Source organism: Grammomys surdaster, unplaced genomic scaffold, assembly GCF_004785775.1.
Source record: "Grammomys surdaster isolate TR1022 unplaced genomic scaffold, NIH_TR_1.0 166, whole genome shotgun sequence".
NCBI classification, from domain to species: Eukaryota; Metazoa; Chordata; class Mammalia; order Rodentia; family Muridae; genus Grammomys; species Grammomys surdaster.
The window spans coordinates 12,305,874-12,328,526 of record NW_021604614.1 but is presented as its reverse complement, the minus strand read 5'-3'; the positions used below and the strand labels follow the sequence as shown (position 1 = coordinate 12,328,526).

The 22,653-nt window shown below is 55.5% G+C and overlaps 3 protein-coding genes across 16 annotated transcripts in view; 2 read left to right on the top strand and 1 right to left on the bottom strand.

The window, feature by feature from the left end:
• Positions 1 to 6,442: 6,442 nt before the first annotated feature.
• Ogfod2 (2-oxoglutarate and iron dependent oxygenase domain containing 2) lies at positions 6,443 to 9,602 on the top strand. 5 transcript variants are annotated; one of them, XM_028765955.1, is made up of 8 exons: positions 6,449 to 6,577; positions 6,883 to 6,939; positions 7,283 to 7,396; positions 7,492 to 7,591; positions 8,107 to 8,234; positions 8,427 to 8,684; positions 8,754 to 8,999; positions 9,159 to 9,602. In XM_028765955.1, the coding sequence occupies exons 1-8, from the start codon at positions 6,449 to 6,451 to the stop codon at positions 9,183 to 9,185; spliced, it is 1,059 nt and encodes a 352-aa protein (XP_028621788.1). In that variant the 3' UTR covers positions 9,186 to 9,602. The 5 variants fall into 5 exon arrangements, with proteins under 5 accessions (XP_028621789.1, XP_028621788.1, XP_028621792.1 ...); XM_028765956.1 differs by having other exon boundaries at positions 6,443 to 6,577; positions 8,754 to 9,602; XM_028765957.1 differs by lacking the exon at positions 8,107 to 8,234 and having other exon boundaries at positions 6,461 to 6,577.
• Positions 9,603 to 10,263: 661 nt separating this feature from the next.
• Arl6ip4 (ADP ribosylation factor like GTPase 6 interacting protein 4) lies at positions 10,264 to 12,417 on the top strand. The gene is made up of 5 exons (XM_028765960.1): positions 10,264 to 10,758; positions 11,125 to 11,406; positions 11,483 to 11,600; positions 12,033 to 12,102; positions 12,187 to 12,417. Exons 1-5 carry the CDS (start codon positions 10,599 to 10,601, stop codon positions 12,241 to 12,243), a joined length of 687 nt encoding a protein of 228 aa, XP_028621793.1. The 5' UTR covers positions 10,264 to 10,598; the 3' UTR covers positions 12,244 to 12,417.
• Positions 12,418 to 12,941: 524 nt separating this feature from the next.
• Positions 12,942 to 22,653, bottom strand: part of Pitpnm2 (phosphatidylinositol transfer protein membrane associated 2) — a 132,167-nt gene continuing 122,455 nt past the window's right edge. For 8 of the 10 annotated variants that reach the window (XM_028765863.1, XM_028765870.1, XM_028765868.1 and 5 more), the window contains 11 exons: positions 21,340 to 21,510; positions 19,609 to 19,773; positions 19,057 to 19,218; positions 18,141 to 18,289; positions 17,737 to 17,853; positions 17,368 to 17,484; positions 17,116 to 17,264; positions 16,836 to 16,985; positions 16,124 to 16,307; positions 15,915 to 16,043; positions 15,510 to 15,833 (listed from right to left, as the gene is read on the bottom strand). In XM_028765863.1, the coding sequence (XP_028621696.1) occupies positions 15,510 to 15,833; positions 15,915 to 16,043; positions 16,124 to 16,307; positions 16,836 to 16,985; positions 17,116 to 17,264; positions 17,368 to 17,484; positions 17,737 to 17,853; positions 18,141 to 18,289; positions 19,057 to 19,218; positions 19,609 to 19,773; positions 21,340 to 21,510 (1,817 nt within the window). Of the gene's footprint in view, positions 15,834 to 15,914; positions 16,044 to 16,123; positions 16,308 to 16,835; positions 16,986 to 17,115; positions 17,265 to 17,367; positions 17,485 to 17,736; positions 17,854 to 18,140; positions 18,290 to 19,056; positions 19,219 to 19,608; positions 19,774 to 21,339; positions 21,511 to 22,653 lie in introns of all 10 variants that reach the window. The other 2 variants (XM_028765864.1, XM_028765872.1) reach the window with 2 other exon arrangements.

Genomic DNA, 22,653 nt, shown 5'->3' with positions numbered 1-22,653 from the left:
ATCCTGAAATCAAATGCCACACATGGAGAACAAAGACTCTATATTGAAAGCATGAAGTCGGAAACATCAGGTCACATCAGGAAGACAGGCCATTGGATTGTCTCTCTGAAACTTCAAAAGCCTGACAGGCTGCTTGGAATGATGTATTTCAACTTCTGAAAGGTAACAACAAAGCTATCTGTCATTATTGTAACTTTATTTTTTTTGGGGGGGGGTTGGCTTTTTTTTTGTTGTTGTTGTTTTTTGTTTTGTTTTTGTTTTTTTGAGACAGGGTTTCTCTGTGTAGCCCTGGCTGTCCTGGAACTCACTCTGTAGACCAGGCTGGCCTCGAACTCAGAAATCCGCCTGCCTCTGCCTCCCAAGTGCTGGCATTAAAGGCGTGCGCCACCACAGCCCGGCAACTTTAATTTTTTTTTTTTTTAAAGATTTAAGGCTTTAACCTCCCTTCTAGCCCACCACCTACAGAGGTAGCAGGAAAAAAAGGATAGTGGACCTGTTTAGAAAAGTTCTTTGCTGCAGGGCAGTGGTGGTACAGCCTTTAATCCCAGCACTTGGGAGGCAGAGGCAGGTGGATTTCTGAGTTCGAGGCCAGCCTGGTCTACAGAGTTCCAGGACAGCCAGGGCTACATAGAGAAAGCCTGTCTCAAAAAACAAAACAAAACAAAACAAAACAACAACAAAACAAACAAACAAAAAGAAAAGTTCTTTGGAGCAACTCCTGTCTGTGTTGTCTGGAAACTGGCAGTTCAGTTCACAGGTCAGCATCAGTATCTTGATCCACTTGTAAACACTTCACAGATACACCAGCAGTCCAGGTCAGTAGAGTCTTGATAGCAAACATGAATCAGCAGTGGTGGCACTACCTAGCAGAGACAGCCAGGCCTCAGCCAAACTGGCACTAGTGAGCAGGAGGGACCAGAAGGGACATTAGGAAAAGTTCTCAGCTGTGTCTCTCTCAGTGAAACAAAGATCAAGGAAGACACAAAACCAACAAGCATTTAGCTCTGTAAACAAGCCAAGCTCAGCTTCTGTCACTGTCCAGTCCTATTTATACCCTCCAAACATCACATGTCCTCCACGGGTCCTGCCTCAGCATGTAAGTCTGTCTCAGCTGACATCACTCGGCCCATCAGCCAGAGTCCGAGGAAGCGATAAGAAACCACAATACACACCAAAAGATTTTTGGTGTTTCCCTCTATGGAGTCCCAACAAATGCAGCTCAACTATACAACCTAAGGCAAATCAACACATGTGCGTCAGTAGCAAAGAATCCTTCATTGTGTGTCCTTTCACGTGTTTGCTTTAGCAGAACATCCTTTTGGGGGCTGGAGAGATGGCTCAGTGATTAAGAGCACTGACTACTCTTCCAGAGGTCCTGAGTTAAAATCTCAGCAACCAAATGGTGGCTCACAACCATCCGTAATGAGATCTGATGCCCTCTTATGAGGTGTCTGAAGACAGCTATGGTGTACTTACATATAATAATAATAATAAAAAAAACTTTTGAAAAAACCAACAAGAAAACATCCTTTCACTTGCATCTGCCTCAGGAAGACTCCTTCAGGTGTTTGCCCTAACAGAACATCCATCCTCCGACACAACTGACCTTCCAAAGAACCCTAAGTTTCCACTTCACATTACGGAAGGAAAAATAAGAAACTTGCCATGATTAAAGATAAGCTATTAAAAATAAATGAACCTAATCCCACTAAGCCAGTTCTGCAGAAGATACTGGAAGGACTTTTTAGAATGAATAGAAAAATCATTCAAATCCATCCAGAAGGCCGCAAGAAAGAAGAAACCACAGTAGAATAGTACTAAGTAAGCAAGGGAAGTAAAGGCTCCCCCACAGACACATAAAACAAAATCGACCAACATACTCTCTGATAATAACCGGAATACAATTCCCCAGTTAACAGACACAGGCTAGTGGGCTGGGTACCTGCCACAGCATTATCTCTTGGTGAGTACCACGTGCCGGACAAGATGCATTCACTGGTACAATAGCGGCCTGGCCATTGTGGGGATAATCAACCACTTTCTAATTAAATCTGAGGCCTGATCCTCAGAAGGGAATTCATGTCTCATAGTGTCTTAGGGTTTCTATTGCTGTGATGAAACACCATGACCAAAAGCAAATTTTGGAGAAAAGGGTTTATTCCGCTTATACATCCAGGTAACAGAGCATCACCGAGAAGGGTCAGGGCAGCAGCCTGGAGGTAGGAGCTGATGCACAGGGCAGAGGACCAGCCTGCTGTACCTCACGGCTTGCTCAGCCTGCTTTTTTATAGCATCCAGGGCCACCAGCGTGGGGGTGGCCCCACCCATAGTGTACTGTGTCTCACGACATCAATCACTAATTAAGGAAATGCCCTATAGGCATACCCACTCGCCAATCCTATGGAGACTCTCATTTTCCCAACGGGCTCTCCCTCCTCTACGATGGCTCTACCTTGTGTCAGGTTGACCTTAGAACCCAGCCCGCGCACACTGTAATCCTGCCTCCAAGCCCACATGGCTCAGGAAGTACAGGCCCTAGTGGGGAACCCACTGTTGTTTGCTAAATAACACGCCAAGCTGCCATGTCTAAATACCTTGTATGCATAGATTACTGCTGCTCTTCGCCTTGCCGGGGGTTACAAAGAAGCAAGAAGAAAAGAAAGAACATGAAGGGGCGTGGTGGAATGAGGTGGTTGGAGAGATGCCTCACTGGCTGTGAGCACTGGTTGCTCTTGCACAGGACCTGGGTTCAGTGCCTGGCACCCACGGGATGGCTCACAACCCTCTTTATCACCAGTTCCAGGGGATCCATCGCCATCTGCTGGCCCCCATGGGTACTGCATGCGTGTAGCATCTAAATCCATATGCAGGAAAGACGCTTGTAAACTAAATAAATATCAAGACAGGACTTTTTTTTTTTTTTAAAGTTACCATGAAGATTCCAGTCATCAAGACACCGTGGCACTGGCGGAAGAGTCAAGAGCCCCGTGAAACAGAACAGAGAACCCAGAGACACTGTCGGCCTCTTTGAAAAGAAAATCGAGGCAATACAGGGGAGTAAAGGGAATCTTGTCAACGATAGCGGAAAGGGCGGTTGCACACTCATATGCGCAAAGAGGAATCTAGACACAGAACATACGTCTTTCAAAGACTAGACTCGAGGGTTGGCAAAGTGGATCCACCATGTCAAGGCGCTGGCTGCAAGAACCTGATGTCTGAGAATCTGCACCAAAATGTAAAGAGAATCCAGCTCCACAAAGCTGTCTGTTAACCTCCATGGCTGTGTGTGTGTGCACCCCGATGCAGTAGTGATAAATAAGAAAGGACCCGAGTTGGGTTCCCAGCACCCACACCAGGCAGCTCTCAACGGCTTGCAGTTCCAGCGCTGAGGGCACCTGTGCGCATGCGCGCATGCCTACACACACACACACACACACACACACACACACACACGCACGCACGCACGCACGCACGCACGCACGCACGCACTGCGCACACAATTAAAGATGTATTGTATTTGTATGAGGGGTCGCAGGAGACCCAGGTCAGTGCTGCCCAACTGGACACAGGACTCAGAGCTTCCTGTGACGTTTCTGCGGCTGTTCCTCTTAGTGATTGAGCCCGAACTGGGGCAGGGGGATGGGGACACTGTTTGCATGGAGGAATGGTGCTCAGGGAGGGGCAATCTAAAGGGATAAATGGACCCATTGAGCCTGCAAACTATAAACCACGAAATTCAGTCAGGTAAGGCACAGTGGCCATCTGGAGAGTGGGCATTCTGGGTCTCCTGGTGGAGAATGGGCAGGGCAATAATGAACTCCGAGATGAGTAAGCAGGTCTCTTTCTGGATGGCGGGGGCTTCCAGAGAAACCAAGACAGGTGTGAAACTTTAAACACCTTCTTGTCAGGCTGTCCTGGTGCCAGAGGTCCCTGCAGAGGAAGTGGGTCCTGACAGTCCTGTTCTTTGGGCTCCCTGTGACCCAGTGAGCTCACATCAGAAAGGAGGTATGCTGTTGGAGACTGGGCTGCCCCTTGAGGAACAGGCTTGAGCTCAGTTCCAAACCTACCACTCACAAGCTGGGTGACCTTGGATGGGCCAGTCCAACTGACCCCCATGTCACTCACTTTCCTGGGTCAAGAATAGAAATTATAAAGTCTAAACTGCACGCAGGTAATGCTGAGAATGTTAGCCAATGTTTCTTTGGGGCGTGTTCAGGTGTGTGTGCACATGTGTGCGCTTTTATGTGGTGGTCAGAGGTTCATGTCAGATCTTCCTCAATGGCTCTCACTAAAGCCAGAGTTCATTTCTTCTAGGCGGGCCACTGAACCCCAGGGATCATCTTGTCTTTGCCTCTCCTGGGCTGTGACTGCAGGCCTACAGGAGGGCTGAACATAGGAGAGAAAGCCATGAAGTCACATAAAGGTTGGGGCAGTGGTTCATGACCCCTTTGGGAGATCGAACGCCCTTTTCTCAGGGGTCACCTAAGACCATCAGAAAACACAGATATTTACATTATGACTCATAACTGTAGCAAATTTACAGTTATGAAGTAGTAAAGAAAATTACTTTATGGTTGGGGAGGGGAGTCACGTCTTGAGGAACTATATTAAAAGGTGGCAGCCTTAGGAAGGTTGGGAACCTTTGGGCTGGAGAGTTTTAGCCTTGCCAGACACCACAGAAGCTTGAAGATGCGGAGCCTGACCTACCTTCTGAGCCCCGTGAAGGAGAACAGTTCTGCTTGATTCCCTCACGGAAGCTGCAGCTCATCCGTGCTCGACTTTGAACTTCTGGCCACCAGAATCATGAGAGAATGTCTGCTGTTTTAAGCCAATCAGGTTTTGGTAATTAGTTACGGCAGCCCAAGCAAGGACTCTGTAACTCAGCACACTGGCCCACACTCATATGCATTCCTTGCACACTCACACGTAGGAGTCTCACTGCTTCTGTGCAAACCAATCAGGCTGTTGTAAGCTTTGCCCAGAGATCAAGGGCCATCTGTAGTCCCCTATGGTTCTAGGGAGAGCATGAGGACTTAGGTAACTGGGACCTGATCTCCAAAGGTGCTGATGATCACAGCTGGAAAGGAAGACCAGACTCCAAGTCACAGGTTGTGAAGGCCACACCCCCATCCACTGAGGTCCAGAGTATCTTTCACAGGTAGGATAGGGCTGGGCTTGCTGTAGAAAAAGGAACCTGGATGGATGTGCTATCTTGTGAGATGTGGGTGAACGCCTATGTGAGGTAGGGGGTGGGGGGGTATACGTGAGAGTTCGTGACATCAGTGGGAGACACTTCCAGATGTGGAGATTGCCGGTGGGTACGTGTGAACAGACTGATGGCAGCGTGAAGATGTGGCTACACAAGGCGCACCGGTGTGTCCATGCACGCTGGCATCCACTGTGCGACCCCCATGGAGATGCACAGAGACATAATCAGTGAAACCATACCAAAGCAGCCCTACGAGAAGTCGCCACTGGGTTCTCCCACTCAGAGACCCCAATGGTGGGAGGGCTCGAGGGCACTCACAGGCCACGCTCCTCAATTTAGATCCCATCTAGCTCCTGACTGCGTTACTGAGCCTTAGTTTCATGACAGACAGACTGGTTACCTTTCGCGATGTTTGCTCTAGGGATGGGAGCTGAAAAGCTGGGAGCTGATCTGGGATAAGAACGTTGCCACTTCCATGCCCATTCCAAGCTGAGCAGGGTTCAGGGGTCAGTTCCAGGAGACACGACTTCCTCCTTTTGGAGGTACTTTGGTTACCCGTGAACCACACCGCACCGCAGACCTGCTCGGGGATGCCCGCTGTGTTCACAGCGGTGAACGGTGAGCGGTGCGTCTCCCTGAGGCGAGGGCGCACGCCCAGTGAAACTTTAAATACTTGAACTTGCCCGGGATGAGGGGCGTGACTGCCACGGACACGCCCTCCCCCGCCCAACACCGCATCCTTCCTACAGGAGAGCGGCCGGATGTGACACGTAACGGAGAGTTTTCGAGGAGACACCCTCGGGGGCGGGGGAGGGGGCGGCAACGCGGGGCAGGCAGGGACGAGCGGCGAATGCCCAACCCGAGCTCACCCGCACAGCCGGCGCCGAGGTCTTGTCTCCGAATCCATAACCGTCCAGTCTTGCACGCTGCGTCGGGAGGCTCCGCAAGGAAGTTTCTAATAGGAGACAGGGCAGCGTTTAAATAAAGGCTCTGAGTCCCGCACTGTCTGCGTCCTGTGACCGTCCCATCTCACCCCGCGGTAAATCGGGGGCCGCTCGTCCGTACCCTGTGCCGGGGACACCACCTCGCCCGGGAAGTGTTTTCACTCGGGTCTGCGAACAAGTCTTCGTTATTCTCTGCAGTTAGGAATTTTCAGCGGCCCCTTGGCTGCCGACGCCACGCCCTCGGCGGTGACGTACACGGAAGTACCGCTATGGAAGCTGGTGTGGCCGCTTCACCATGGCGACGGCCGCCCCGCGGCGCTTCTGTCGCTGCGCCTGCTTCTGCTCCCAGAACCTGTACGTAGCGCGCTATGGGCTGCACCTGCGCTTCCGGGACGAGCAGCAGCTGCGCCGTGACTACGGCCCGGTGAGGGAATGGGGTGGGGTAGAGTGGGTGAGTTGGGGCGGCATCAAGTGCAGGAGGGGCCCGGACATCAGGGATGGTGCTAACCGCGCGTGGACACTGGGCCTGCCGCTGCCGAATGGCAGCTCCCTAAGTAAGCTGAGAACACGCGCGTGGAGCACACTGGACAGAAGTTGTCACAGATCTCTCGATGATCCCGTCACTCTCGTCTCCGTGACAGCGGTGGGAGGCGCTGAGGCTCGCAGATGTTTAATTCACTGGCCTAGGGTCACGCAGTCCTTTGCGCTAACTGGTCTTTCCGCTCGTAGCTTCTGCGCAGCCGTGGTTGTGTCACCTCCAAGGACTTCCAGCAACTCTTGCAGGAGGTAATGTACCCTACCAAGCCTTCTGAAAGACTTCTTATCCATCTTTTTCCTGTTCCTGCTTCCACTCACTCCCATTCCTAGATCCTGGTCCAGGAGGGAGATCGAGAAAGACTAAATTGCCTACAGCATCCCTTTCTCAACAGCTGAGTTAGATAGTCGGGACCATCACCCCTATTTCAGCTGTTAGGTCACCTTGACAGCTGCACTGGACCTTGGCAGAAGTATAGGGAGACTTGCCCTCCAGCCTAGGCTCCACTTTGGTCTTCTGGGCCTCAGTGTCTTCACGTGTACAATGGCGTTGGAGGTGGGAGACCCTGGTTTGTAACTGCCTTTGCCCGTCCAGCTTGAGCAGGAGGTCGGGCGCCGCCGCAGGCTGGGACAGGAATCAGCTGCCCGGAAAGCTCTCATTGCCTGCTCCTACCACCCAGCGAGGCCTGAGGTCTACAGCTCACTGCAGGTACCAGGCCGGCCTGGGAGCTTGGGGGCTGGCTGAGGAGGAGGCTGCTCTGGTGAGGGCTAACTTTGCACAGCTGCCCTGTGTTCTGTTCCCAGGATGCTGCTCTGGCCCCCGAATTCCTGGCTGCAGCTGAATACAGTGCGTCCCCAGGCGCAGATCTTGATGGCCTCCTCCAGCGCCTGGAGACAGTGTCTGGTAAGGCCCCAGCACTAGCTGGCGCCGGGTGGGGGTGGGGGGAGCCTGAGACACTTGGATATGGGAGGCTGGGTGGGTTTTTTTTTTGTTTGTTTTTTGTTTTTGGTAGTGTAGGGGTTCCAGACAGGGTTTCTCTGTGTAGCCTTGTCTGCCCTGGAACTCACTCTGTAAACCAGGCTTTCCTTGAACTCACAGAGACCCTCCAGTCTCTGCCTCCCAAATGCTGGGATTAAAGGCATCCAGCAGCAAAGCCAGGCAAGGCTGGGTGCTCCACCTCTTCTCTCTGGTCTAAAAATAGGAGGAACCGGTGGGACCAGTCTACCTGGAGTATTGTGTCTCATTTATTCATTAATCCACCCATCCCCTCATTCATTGACCATCTAGCTAGGATCAGAGCAGCAAGTCACTGTCCCCATTGTACAGAGGAAACAGGCTTGAGGCAGTAAGATGACAGGCTGGTTCCTGAGGGCACTGAATCCCAGCTCCAGGTTCACTATCTGCCCCTCCTTCTTCAGAGGAGAAGCGCATTTATCGGGTGCCAGTGTTCTCTGCCAAGTTCTGCCAGACCCTGCTGGAGGAGCTGGAGCATTTCGAGCAGTCAGACATGCCCAAGGGAAGGCCCAACACCATGAACAACCATGGGGTGGGTGAGGCCTTGCTTGTGACTCTAGGGAGTGGGGCAGCTCCGGTGGGAGGCTCCTCTGAGGTGCCACAGGCAGGCTAGCTGCCCAACTCTGAACCCAAACTCTCGTGAAAGCAGACAGCCTTTGCCCTTAGCGATGTCTTTGGCAAAGATGTGGGGATGCAGAGTGACGCTCCTGGGAATCCTTCCTAGGTACTGATGTACGAGCTAGGCCTAGACGACCCGCTGGTGACACCGCTTCGGGAACGCTTCCTGCTGCCTCTGATGGCCTTGCTGTACCCAGACTACGGTGGGGGCCACCTTGACAGCCACCGTGCCTTTGTGGTCAAGTATGCACTGGGCCAGGACCTGGAGCTGGGCTGTCACTACGATAATGCCGAGCTCACCCTCAATGTGGCTCTGGGCAAGGACTTCACAGGGGGTGCCCTATACTTTGGGGGCCTCTTCCAGGTGAGTGAGACCCACCAGGTGGGGCCCAGGCGGGTGTGAATGCCTCAGCCTGAACCACACCATCTGCAGGCACCTGCACCCCTGAAGGAGACCCTGGAAGTGGACCATGTGGTAGGCCATGGTATCCTGCACCGAGGTGGCCAGCTGCATGGGGCTCGGCCCCTGAGGACGGGAGAGCGTTGGAACCTTGTCGTGTGGCTCCGGGCATCTGCTGTTCGAAATCGCTTTTGTCCCATGTGCTGCCAGAAGCCAGACCTAGTGGACGACGAGGGTTTCGGTGACGGCTTCACCCGGGAGGAGCCTGCCACAGTAGATGTATGTGTGTTGACTTGAGCTTGGTCCCCCGGGGAGGAGTTGGTTCTGTGGCAGCAGAAACTTTGCCATCTTTGGCAGGGAGGGCAGAAATAAGCTCTGCAGCCATGACACTCCTTGGGTCAAAAGGAGACGCAGACTTCTGGGTCATTCTTTGGACAGATGATCTGTGGTAAGGCGGGCTGCTGAAGACAAGCCTTGTTTGAGATGAAGGACTGAGGGTCGAGCAGGCCCAGGAAGAGAAGAAGCCAGGAAAAGACATGGTTTTCATTTAATGATGTCTGGCCTCAACCTGACCCCTGGGGAGCTGACTGACTGAGGAGGGAAGGTTGCTTCATTCAGTGGCTCAGAGTTGGGGCTGGGAGCAAGGGAGGGAGGGGTCTCACCAGACATCTACCTCAGAGAGGGTGGTTCCAGGGACTTAAGTGAAGTTCACTGCTCTGACTATCAGCAGTGCTGGAGAGTGGAGGATGCGGGGCAGGGTCCAGACTTTCTGGGTTCACATCTGTGTTCTGGCATGTCCAGCTGTGCGACTCTGGCCTCGCTAGAGCCCTGGTTGTTGTGACAGTCCAACAAGTTGACGTTTATAAAGCACTTTATAACACCCCTCTGTTTGTTATTATTTAAGAGGGTGCAATTGGTGGTTCTGAGATTGGATGAGGGGTGCTGTTCGCACTCTTCGGGTCACATATTTGTAATCCTGGGGACTTCTGTCATAAGTCTCCAATTTCAGCTTCTCTGGGGAAATGGCAAGATACAGTAATACCAGCCTCCATTCTGACTGCAAAAAGAAGATGCAAGAGTGTCTCGGCAGCACACCTGACAAGGCGGTTACTCACTGCTCAATTCGTTGTCGCGATCCAACAGTGGGTCCTGGTGGGCAACTGTGTTTGCGACCTCTAGTACTGAGTGATGTGGGAAACACCAGACATCTTAGTTCGGCAGAGCTCCAGTCTGGTGGAGTGGATAGACTGGAAGACTAGGAGGGTGGCTTGAGAGAGAGAGAGAGAGCGAGAGAGAGAGAGAGAGAGAGAGAGAGAGAGAGAGAGGAAGAAGAAGAAGAAGAGAAGAGAGTGCCCACAGGCTCACAGGTGGCGTTGGGCCACGACTGTCACCTATCTACGTGGAGGCGCGGGGATCCCCTCTCATTCTTGTTAGAGGTGGGCTCCCTAGAGGCGGAACCCAAAGTTCCGGAACTAAAGATATAGACTCAAAGTATACCCGGATGATCTTCCTGGACGGTCCCAGACCGGAAGAGCCGTTTCATCGCAGAAAGGCATGCTGTGGGCTAATGGTTGATGTGGGAACCCGGCAGTCTCGAGACTCATCTCGGTGGAGCCAGGCAGCCCTATTGCAGTTGAGGAAAGCTGCAGAGCTCCCTCCACGTAGCCCAAAGTCCAGTGCGCAGGCGTGTGGGCGGGGCAGGCCCTTAAAGGGACCCCGGTGCGGAGTCGAAGCCCGGGGCTCTCTCCGGCAGGAATGGGTGCTAGGCGCCCCGAGGATCAGGCCTCGTTGGCGCTGAGTTTGGTTTCACCTCTGCGGACGTGTTCAAGAAGAGTCGCAGGTTAAGCGCTTTTCTTCCGGTCTCTAGCCCGCCTCGCTATGGCTCACGTTGGCTCTCGCAAGCGCTCGAGAAGTCGCAGTCGGTCCCGTGGTCGGCGAGGGTCAGAAAAGCGAAGTAAGAAGAGTAGTAAGGACGCCTCGAGGAACCGTTCGGCTTCCAAATCCCAAGGTCACAAGGCCAGCACCTCTGGTGCTGAGGGTGAGGACCACGGGACAGGGAAAAGGGGCGTGTGGCGTCTGCATTGCGGGAGGCTTGCATCTGCCAGGTCCCTCCTCCCCCGCCCCCCCGGGGAGCTAGAGATTGCAGATCGAACCTGGACTAAGGCCCTAGGGTGTAAAGGAGGTTCTGTTGAGTGGAGGGTATGCCTTACTCATTCTTTTAAGCACTGGGTCTTTAAGGTCGAGCCTGGTCACCCTGCCAGGCACATAGTGACTTCTAGAACCCCAAAGAAGGTTCCAAATGTTCTCTTGGAGAGCCTATTGGGAGGGTCCTACCTTGTATAGGCCTGAGCTTGCTTCAGGCTTGAGCAGGGGACAAAGGCCTTACCTTCTCCCTGCATCACAGAGAGAAGCAAGCACAAGGCCCGGAGGACATCGAGATCCAGTTCTTCCTCCTCCTCCTCTTCCAGTTCTTCTAGCTCCGCCACGTCCTCATCCTCCAGTGATGGCCGGAAGAAGCGAGCCAAGCACAAGGAAAAGAAGAAGAGGAAGAAGAAGAAGAAACGGAAGAAGAAGTTGAAGAGGAAAGGCAAGGAGAAGGCAGTGATGGCGCACCAGGTTGAGGCTCTTCCTGGCCCCTCACTGGATCAGTGGCACAGATCAGCTGGGGAGGACAGTGATGGCCCAGGTACCATTCGGGCCAGCATGTGGTGGGGAGAGGGTCCTCTCCCCAGGTCTGACACCCCCTCCATATTCCCTTCCAGTCCTGACAGATGAGCAGAAGTCTCGTATCCAGGCTATGAAGCCCATGACGAAGGAGGAATGGAACGCTCGACAGAGTGTTATCCGAAAGGTGGTGGACCCAGAGACGGGACGCACAAGGTGTGGTACAGAAAGCACAGCCAGCTAGCCCCGCCCTCGGTTCAGTGTTGGCCCAGGATGTGCTCTGATGGGGAGCTGTCACCATTTCTATAACAAAGTGTGGGGGAAATGGTCACTTGTGATGTGACATCTCAGCTGTTACCCCCTGTGCCTCTTGAAGAGTTACAGGACTAGAAGGGCCTTGATGCTTTCCCAGTGGTGGTTGTTGGCTGGTCTGGGTTAATGGTACAGGCTAACAAGGGAGAGCCTACCTGGACCGTCTCCAATCTGTCCCAAGAGTGGTAATTGAGTGGGAGGAGCACCCAGGCACCCCTTCTCAAGTTGGGCTTGAGCCCTGGGATTCCTCTCTTTGGGCGGTTCTGCTTCTGTTACTGTGTATGATGTGAGAGCCCCAGACTCCTCCTTGCTAAGCTGATAACCTCCTACCCTCAGGCTCATCAAGGGAGACGGTGAGGTTTTAGAGGAAATCGTGACCAAAGAACGACACAGAGAGATCAACAAGGTTGGTGGCACCACTCTGCCCGCGCTCTGCCCACATGGTGTCTACACATAGTTTCTCATGCTTCCAACCTATTTGTTTCCTCAGCAAGCCACCCGAGGGGATGGCCTGGCCTTCCAGATGCGAGCGGGCCTGCTTCCCTGAGCGCCCTGCCATCCCAGGTGTGTGAACCACTGTTAGTGGCTTGGAGACTGATGAGTCCAGGTGCCTTTTCTACTGTGCCTTTCCTACAGCCCAGCATCCTCTTGGGTGCAGTGGGTGGCCCGAGCACCGAATTTGGACAGCAGAGTGTCCCTATTAAATGATGTTGGTCACAGAGTTCCTGTCCTGTTGCATTTTGTGCTGAGGAGTGGAACTGTTGCCACCTGACTTCTGCAGAGAGATGTGCTCATCCCTGAGGAAAGCTGGCTTGTCCCCTGGTGTCCCCATTGATTCCACCTGGCCCAGCCCTGACCCTACCCTGGCTGAGCCCAGTTCAGCCTCGATCCTTAGGCTCAGCTCATCAGGCCGTTGCCTGTGTCCTGTCATGTACATCATGACAGACAGGAGCCTGGTCAGGTAGGAGTCCTAGCTCTGGCTTATTGGCTGTGTCCCCTGGGGAGGAGAGCCCAGACCACCGACCTCACTGGGTCCGTGTGTGGGAAGGGAAGCCAGGCTCATGTCGCAGTGGTTAGCATGTGTCACTTGCTGCAGTTGTGTCCTTACGTACATACTGCTAGGACCATGATGCTCATCCCCCCAGTCCCTACACACACACACACACACACACACACACACACACACACACACACACACACACACCAGGAGACCCATGGGCGCCGCCACAGTAACGAGACCAGAAGGAAGCCTCCTGCTTCTTTAATTGGTGTAACAGACTGTGACATGGTATACAGAGAGCACACTCAGGCCAGACGATGCAGGGACAGCATGGGGTGGGGTTAGGACACAATTTACACAGTGGTCCAGAGAAACAGATGTACAAGGACAGATGGGAGGGGTCTGAGATGTGACGGTGAAACAGGGTAGGGTGGTGGGTAGCTCACACAGAGCCGGGAAAGGGATGGGGGAGCTTTGCTGAATCCTTCTTTAGAAATCAAAGAGAAGGCAGGTGGTTGGTGATGGGTGGCATCGAGGCTCAGTCCTGGGGACTGGGGACGGGGAGGGACTGACTAAGGCTTCTATTCTAACAGGCCTGGGGTGGGTGGCAGTCAGCAAGGTCTGCCTCACCCTTTGGTTACGAATGGCCAGGCCTGAGCCCTGCAGCTCAGCACCTGACACTGTAAACATTTTTTTGGTATTTTTAAAGGACTTTGACCTTCCTCTCTTACTTTCTGTAAAAGTGGGGCTTCCTCAAGAGAATGAGCCAAAGGAAATCTTAAGGGAGGCAAAAAGCAGACTCGAGTGAGATTCTGGAGGGAGGCTGCCCGTCTCACCATCTATGGCTGAGGGCCCTGGGAGAGCCCAGGGGACTATTGCTGTTGTCCTTGGCATGGCTGGCGGCTGGGCAGGCATGGGCATTCAGAGCCACAGAGGGCTGCCCAGGGGAGAGACCAAGCCCACTGACCCCAGGCCTTCCCTGCCTTTATTGCAGGTAGTCTGAGGCTTCCAAGTGCTTCTCCCAATGGCTGGTCACCTAGGCTGAGGCAAGACGGGTGTGGCTGAGGGAGGAGGCCCTGGCCCCTGGGCCCCCAGTGGGGCAGTGATTGTCAGGCCAGCAGCTTCCTGTGGGGGTGGGGAGTGGGGGGGGCAGATATTGCACTTGTACTGTGACAGTTCATGGAATCTTGGTCCATAAAACAACCACTGCTTTATACAGAGCGCTGGAGACGACACAGCTACACCTTATGAGAAGACCCTGAAGGTTTCACCCCTCCAGACATTTTTTTTTCCCTCTGCACAAAATAAATAGCTTTCTTCCTGTGTAGACCCGCCATGGCGGGAGTCCCCCAACCCTGTGCTGTACATATCTACACAGCAAGGTCAGTGTCTCCTATACACCTGCTGGGCCCAGCCACGTGGCCCTGTGTCTGAGTCCAGCCTGGCAGCTACTCAGGCACAGGGCCCCATCGCTGGACAGTGGGCCTGAGCTATGTGGGCTTAGCCAACGCAGGGAAGGTGCAGGAGAATTGTGGTCAGTGCTGCGTGGAAGGCAGGGCTCAGACCCAGTGTGTAGGAGGCCTGTCCTTGTTTGGGGAGATCTAAGATGGCTGTATGCCCTTAAGCTGACAAGTGAGCCCGCAGCTTGGAGTCAACGTTAAACGGAATGGCATTAAAAGACCTAAGAGCCCCGCCCACCCCAGAGTAGGAAGTCAGTGGAATTGTGGGTCAGGTGAGGTGAGAAGCCCACACCTTGCCAAGCGGGCCAGGTGCAGGGCCCACAGGCCAGACTGAGTGGGACCCTGTCACAGTGCTGGGTGTTCCTAATGTAGCAGGCTGCGCTGACACTGAGTTAAGAAAAGGAAGCAGCCGAGGATTGCCTGTTAAAAAAACCTTATAGAAACCAGATGGAGAAGTAGAAAGGCGTAGAAACGCGGTGGGCAGCAGCCATGGCACGGGGCCCCAGCCCATGGCAGGCGAGGAGTGGAGGTGGAGGCCAGACTTCTCCAGGTCCAGCCGCCCAAGGTGGGGTACCAAGAGCCAGCTGTGCACTTTGCTAGCCTCACACCTCTGCTGTGCTCAGGGCCCGGAGTGACATCAGTTCTGGGACTGCACTGAGCTCGAGTGGGGCAGGTGGACGGGTGGGTAGCAGTCTGGGACTGCCATTGGGCTGCCGTGGTGTCGACAGGCCGGGCAGGCAGCAGAACTTAAGATATGGCCTTTCTCCCCTGCTTGCGTGAAGATTTCCCACACTGGAATATTCTGTGTGGTGACAGGCCCTGGATCAGCAGAGACTGGATTTTCATGCATGTCAACATGTCAGGAGCCAGGAGATGATAACGGGTCTCCACTCTCAAAAACCAGTGCAAAACCAGTGAGGTTAGACAGTTGAGAACTGGAGTCAACAAGAAGCAGGCTGGACCCCATTGGGAAGGGGCGCCAGCGGACAGGGAGGTGGCAGGCAAGGCGGAGACCTGTGCCTGGCACCAGGAGGCTGAGAGATCAACACAGAGCAAGATGTCCAGGAATGCCTCCCAGGCTGGGCTAAGCGGCCAATCCTGGCTCCTCTTCCACCATGGGCTGGACATCCTGCCAGTTTCCAGGACCAGCTGGGCTCCTCAGAGCCTAGGGCATCAGGCGAGGCTGGGAGGACTGTGTTGGCATGGCCCTGTCTTCCAAGGAGCCCTGGGTCAAGCTCTCAGGTCATGTCTGTGCTTGTCCCCAGACAGCTACGTGTGCCCAGGCCAGGCCTCCCAGGAGGGCCGGTGCCCTGGCCTAGCACCATGGAGACCACAGCGCCTCCTGAGGGTGTCCTACTTGGGTCCAGTGGCTGCCCCTGGTTCAAGCCGGCCCGTCATGGCGCGGCCCCAGCAGCTGGCCGCCACACTCATGCTGCGCTGGCCCCGCTGCTCGCTGTCCATCTGGGTCTGTGTCCGATCATGCCGATGGCTAGGCCCACCAGGCTGAGCCGAGATGGTGCGGAGCAGGTGATTCCGGGACCGGAGGAAGTCACCCTGGCCGGGTAGGCCGAAGCTTCCCTTGCGCAAGGCCATGCGTGTGGTCGTGTTCCGGGCTGGACGAGCCCGGTGATTGTACTTGAGCTGGGCCAGGTGGGCCGCGTAGCCATCTGTGATGAACTGCAGAGGAGTGACAGGGGCAGGCTGTTAAGTGTCTGGGGGTTCCCCGAGGAATGTGTACCCTTCAGTGAACCCCATTACCTGGCACTGCTGCTGCAGCTTCTTGGTGGGGCGGCCCACAATGTAGATGTGCATGGGAGACAGGCTGATGGAGTTGTAGACCGCCACATCCTTGGTGGAGCCGTAGGCCGCATGTGCACGCAGGTGCAGCTGTGGAGGAGATGACCGACCGTGGGCACAGGCCGGGTCTTCCAGCCCTCCCCTCCCTCCCCAGTCTTCCCAAGCCCTACCTCAGAGATGAGCAGCTTCAGAAAGTTAGCCTTGTGACGCAGTGGGTCGTGCACCAGGCCGTCACAGAAGGACACCACACCGTGCGGGAAGTTGTGCTGAGCGAGCCACGCCACCACCCGCTGCTTCTGCATGTCGGGCCGGCCGGTCACGTAGATGATGAGGTAGCCCAGGTCCTGCCAGTGTCTGTGGAGACAAGGGGCAGGCGTGGTGTCCCGTGGCTGCCCTCCTCCTCCTCGAGCCTCCCTCCTTCCTGCCCAGTCAGAGCTCATTTGAGCCACTGAGAAGTCCATCTTCAGCTGAGCCTTGTGGTACCCAGTTTCCCGGAGTATAATCCCAGATACTCGTGAGGCTGAGGCAGGAGGATGGCAAGTTCAAGGCAGCCTGGGCAACTTGGTGAGATCCTGTCTCAAAAAGTGGAGTGCACACTACATGGCCTTGTACAAGTGAGGCCCTGGGTCCAACTCCTGGCACTACACACTGGCCAGCAGCAGTGAGGGCAAATGGCAGTGTGCAAGCCCTGCTGGCACTGAGCTTGCGGGGACTATCATAGGTACCCTCAAAGGAGGCATCCTTGGCACTGGCCTCAGGCTTGCCAACAGCTTGCTCGAGGGCATACCAGTCGGTGGTGGCACTGGGTCCTCAAGGCTGTGCTGAGAGTTATCCTCCTCCACTTGGCCTGCAGCCCACCCAGCTTCTGACAGCCACACTCACCGCACCACGTCCACAGCCCCGGCGCGCACCTTGGGGTCGCTGCCCATGATGGACACACTGGCGGCAAAGGAGCCATCGATACTGAAGACCACAAACTCTGTGCCCTTGGGGAGCACAGTGATGTAGCTGTCGGCAAACGTGTGGTCTCCCCTGGTCGTCAGGGATAGCTCGTCAGAACCAGCCAGAGCATTCACCCACTCCCTCCCTCCCTCCCTTCCCCTGCCCCCTCCTATACCCAGGAGGCTGGCCCTGCTCTGCCTGCCCCACCAGAGGCGCGTACCTGACCACCATCTTGATAGGGTAGACGCCCACCCCCAGGCGGTGTGTTTCAGGGATGGTGTAGGAGACACGCCCACTGCTGTTGGTCACGAGAGTGTCTAGGTACAGCCACTCACCTGAGGGCGGCTGTGTCATGATGTGCACATCCACCTGAAGCCCAGGTAAGCTGGTTACAAACTGGCCATGGTCTGCCCTCTGACCCCACTCCCTGGCCGGGGGAATGGAGTTATACCTCAGGTGGCCACATCCTCACCTTTTCCCCTGTCAGGGTGACCATGTCCAAGGGCCCGTACATGAACCGGCCTGTCACAACCTGCGGGCCATCCTCATTGGCGACTGCATCATTGATCCGGTGGTTGGCTGCCACGTTCTGGGGGAGGGGAGGGCAGGGTGAGGGGAAGAGAGGGGTGGGGTCTCCTGGGCTCACCTAATACCTCTGTGAGTAGGTCTGGGGGTTGAGCCCATGCTGTGGTCCAGCAGCCTCGCTGTCCTTTCTTCCCTCCCAGCTCCCGCCTCACTCCTCACTGATCAGGTGAGACAGCTCACAGTAGTGTGACACAGCTTCTGTCTGCACAGACTGGACAGGATGGTGACCGGGCCTGAGCTCCCAGAGGACCCTCACCCGCAGCTTCACATGTGTCCTCCTGCGCTGCCACTTCTCCCTGGGCTGCGAAGGCGTGAACACGGACACCTCCTTGCCGTCCAGCTCTAGGATGCTGGAGCTGTCATGCCGCATGACCTGGGGACAGAGGCAGGCCGTGGGGGCAGGCTCAAACCTGGGTGGCTGCTCTAGAAAAGGTCCAGCTGTCCCCAGAGCTGGCAATGGGCACCTGGCAGGGTCTGTAGGACTATCAAACCCTCTAACCTTGCCTACCGCTCCTAACCAGCCAGCTCCCACCTTTGCTGGGAATATGTACTCTGTCCTACTCCCTGGGCGACAGGCGCCTGGCCTGATGGCACAGGGAGGAGCCCTTACACTCTCTCAGGGCCTCCTGTGAGGCCCAGTTATATCTGGGCAGTAGGTACCTGTCTCAGCAGAAAGGAGACCACATCGGTTGACTCCCAGTAGCTGGCGTGGAAGAGGTGGGGCAGGGCCACTGTGGGGAAGGCTGTGAGGGCGTCGGGGCAGTACAGGGCGTAGTCAATCCGCTTCTGGCCCCACCACTTGGCGGCAACTGCCAGGAGGAAGGGTTATGATTGCCCTGCTGGGCTCTCGGACAGAGACCCTAGTGGGTCACTTGGCACTCAGGCCTGTCTGTCTCAGACTAGCCCTCCCGCCAGGTGCAGTCAAAGCAGGTTTTCTCCCAGGCTGGTTACAGGCAAGCAGGTAAGTGTAGAAGATGCCCACGGGCAGCCTTGCTGCAGGGAATACAAAGGCCCGTGGCAGTGCTGGGGGCGTGAGGATTTCTGGAGCAGGATGAGCTATCACAGTGCAGATGGTGATCAAGAAGAGCTCCTACCCTAGACCCCGCCCAGGCCCTCTCTATATTCTTCCTGTTCCCAAGGCTCAGACATGTAAAAGAAGGCACAGAGACTCCATGGTTTGACAATTCTAGAACCTCCAGATAAGGCCTGCTGCCCTTGAGGTGGAAGGGTGAGTAGTGAGGCCTAGGGCCTTCAAGATAGAGGGACCTGAGTGTCCTCTCTCAAGGGAGACAGAGCACAGGACATGCCATGCCTGGTGGCTGCACATAGGTGCTTATCTGGTGCCAGCTTCGTGGGGCTTAGCTCCCCCGAGCTCTGCCCATGGCCTGTGAGACAGCACCCCCAGGTAGCTCTAGTCCTGCTCTCTTCTCCCTCGAGGCATCCTCCCCACCCAAGGCTGTGCTCTCGGAGCCTCAGCAGGAGTCGGCAGGCAGGGCCTTGCAGTGAGCCAGTGAAACATGCTTTGGCAACAGTGACTGATCTCCAGTTAGAGGGCGGAGTGCTGTGGACGGGGTACCTTCTCCGATGTCCAAGTCAGGGAGGCAGGGGGCCCTCTCCAGGTTGGGGCTCACCTGCCTTGCCCTGGCACGGGGACCCTGGGTGGTAGGGGATGGGGGGGGCAGGGCGAGCAAGGATAGGCGCCTGATGCTGGGGGTGTGGTTGAGCGACGAGGGACCCTCTGAAGAGCAAGAACAAGGGGAATGGTTCAGACACAGACACACACGCGCACGCACACGCGCACACACACCCAGGGCTCCTACATTGGTAGCAGACCAAGGCTGATATTAGGGTAGAGCCAGGACCGTCAAGGGAAGCCCCTTAAGAAAGCTTGAGTCTTAGAAACCTCTACAGCAGTCCCAGCCTTGGCCCAGCTGCTCACCACAGCCTCGTCTCTGCCCTCCCAGTGAGGTCAGCACAGGCTGGCACTGCTGATCAGCCGCCAGAATGGAAGTCCCTTGGCCCTGTCCGGGCGAGGACCCACTTCCTGCCAGAAAGACACCACTACCACCCTCTTCCCAGGGTCCCCAGCTGAAATATCTGTGGCAGAAGCACAGGGAACAGCACTCACTCTGGGCAATGTTGGATGCTGTGTAGCTCTCAGCCATCCCTGACACCTGACTGGCAATGCTGATCTCACTGGCTCTGCGGAAGCCGCGGCTAGCAGGGGCTGTGCCGGGTGACGAGGGGGCTGCATGCTCTTGGAAGACTGTGTTGTGGGTCTGGAGCACATCCGCTGTGGAGGGGGAAGGGACAAAGGTCCAGGTAAGAGAAGGCCTGACCTTAGGTCTCCCAGCAACGGGAGAGGCCAGCTTGCTGGGGCCAGCGTGCACCAGGGTGCAGCTGGTTTAGGGCCTTGAGAGCGAAGGGCCTGAGCTGAGGCAGGGAGGGAAAGGCTGGGCAGAGAAGGGTGGACAGACAGACACAGACATGGGGTAGGGAGGCAAGGCATGGGGTCCTGCCCTCCTTGGCCACTTCTTCCCCATATTTGGAACCATCCTGGACCAGCCCACAGAATATTAGCATGATCTTGGGCAGGGCCTTGGGCAGCTTTCCAGAGATGCTAAGCATAGGCTGAGGACTGAGAAGGCCGACCCCAGTGGCCCTCACACATAGGTTCTACCCAGCCCCTGATGGCATCTGAGGACAAAGGCAGGTGCTGAGGGCTCCAGGATGCAGGCAGGACAGAACAGGGGTTAGCTGGAGGAACCAGTCTGCATGACATATCAGGCCTGCACATCTTCAGGGAGGTAAAGAGTGAGACCCAGGGGCCCCAGCTCCTTGCTAACACCAAGGTATTTTCCTAGCTGTGGGGTGAGAGGTGACTGCTTGAGACCTCACCCTAGGTCTGCTCCCTACAGCTTTGGGAAGGTCAAAGAGCAGCCTTGGAAAGTCACATGCTGTCTAACAGTGGGACAGCCTCTGTCAGTCACTGGGAAGCTGTGACCACTTTGTATTAGGGTTGCTTCAGCTTCTGGATCATCATGTACAGAAAGGGGTCACCAAGACTAACTTCCCATGGCCCAAGTCCCACAGACTGAGTGGCCAGGGAGGGCATGAGGGGGGTAGAGGACCAAAGGGGGGCAGCCAAGCAGACATCAGTCACTAGGAGTGGGGGGTACACACACTCAGAACAGCCCAGGCTCTGGCGGGGCCCATCCTGCCAGGTGAGCGCGGGAACAGGGATACTGGTCTCCAGGAAGCTGTCCCCGTGGGGGAGAGGGCCCAGGGGGCCGCCCTCCAGGACCAGCTCTGGGTTTCTCTGCACGGTCTCGACTGGAGGCAGACGGGAAGAGAGCAGAGGAGAACAGACACTCAAGTGGGCCATCTGCACATGTGCTGACACAAACAAGGCTCCTTGAGGACCAGGACACGACAACAAGATGCCAGGATACAGGCTGCAGCAAGGGGATGGGCCATTCTGAGGGCAGTCCCTCCCATACTCCCAGCCATCTCTGGGCAGCTGCCTACCACCATGGGCCCAGACTACAAGGTTCCCAGCTTGCAGAAGGGCCTTCACTCCTTCCCAGTTGGGTTGGGGGCCTTAGGCAGTAGGGGAGGGAGTATGGCCCTGGCAGTTGCTGGGAAGCCCTCAGGAGGCTCTGACACTCCTGTCCCACAGGGACGGGGAGCATGGCTACATCTGCACCTCACTGTTTACTTGCAGATGTTCACTGGGGACAGGTGTCTGCCTCTGCTTCCCTTTGAGAAGACCCACTGTATGTTGGGGGGGGGCGTATAGCATAGATAGCAGTTAGTCCCGACTTGAAAAACCAACCCCCCACCTTCCTGAAAGCCTCACCCAGCAGTGTGGAGCAGCCATCCCCCAGAGGGTAGCGCTGGTATCGAGGGATGTTGAAGGGTGGCAGGGCGTGGAAACGCCGCTCCAGCAGCGGTTCCAGGCGGGAGGCTGAAGGGTCCGCAGGGTGGAAGAGGTTGTACACTTGCTGACATGCTGGCCGCAGTTGGAAAACTGGGAGTGGAGGGGCACAAAGAGAGAAGACTTTGGGTAGTGGGCAGGGGGCCTGGGGCCCAGGCTGCCGTTGCCCTGTGTTTTTTATCAATTTGGGATCTGTGTGGATCGCTTCTCTTTATTAATAGATTTATTTTTTTGAGGCACGGTCTCACTCTGACCCTTGCTTGTCCTGAACTTGCACTCTTCCTGCCACAGCCTCCTGTGGGCAGTGATTACAAGTATGTGCCATCATGCCCAGTTCTAATCTTTCTTGTTTTTTAAGTTGGAAAGATGATAATCACACTGATAAGGACCACAGTTTGGCACTGAGGGCATGCATGTGTTGGACGCAGGGTAGAGGGCTCCTTCCAGCCCAGAATCCCACCTGCATCTTCAGCTAGGTATCATAGGTACACATAGGCTGACGTCACCCCAGCAGTGCTCGCCCATTCCTAGGTTGCATCCTAGCACTGTGAGTGTCCAGCAGGAGCCTTCCCTGGGAGGCAGGCACGTCCCTTCAACTCCACACCCACGCGAGCACACAGCAAGCTTTCTGAACTTGGCCTGGTTCATGATGGGATGTGTAATTCCACCTAATTCTTTCTTGCGGTGGCAGGGGGACACCACAGAATGTTCATTGCTTGTACATGAGAAGTGGTGAGACTTTTCTAAGCAAGGCAGATGGCCTCGTCCTGCAGGGGGACAGCTGCCCCCTGGGAGAAGGCTCAGTTGCGGAGTCCCCCTCACAGCAGAGCTGCCATTGCTACCTTGTAGACAAGAAGGGGCAGAGGCATTGGCGGGCCTTCATTTTAATCTGGTCCCAGAGCTTACCTGCTCTTGATTTGTCTGAGCCCCTCTAGGGCTGTGCTGGTTAATGCTGGCACAGATCAGGGGTTACCAGTATGCTAGGATACTGCCCTACCTCTCATTTCCAGGGACCATGAGACACTGTGGCCACATCTGTCCCTGTGGGTGGACCCCATACCAGAGACTGTGTCTGTTTTATCTGACCTCTGACCCTGCTGTGCACCCCCACTTCTTCAGGGGCCTTAGAGAGTTACAAAGCAGCAGGTTTCAGGGGATGAGTAGGTGACTGAGCTGGAGGAGGGGCAGGGAAGGACAGTGCCTTTGGTGGGTAGAGATGTGATCATGGCCTTGTGA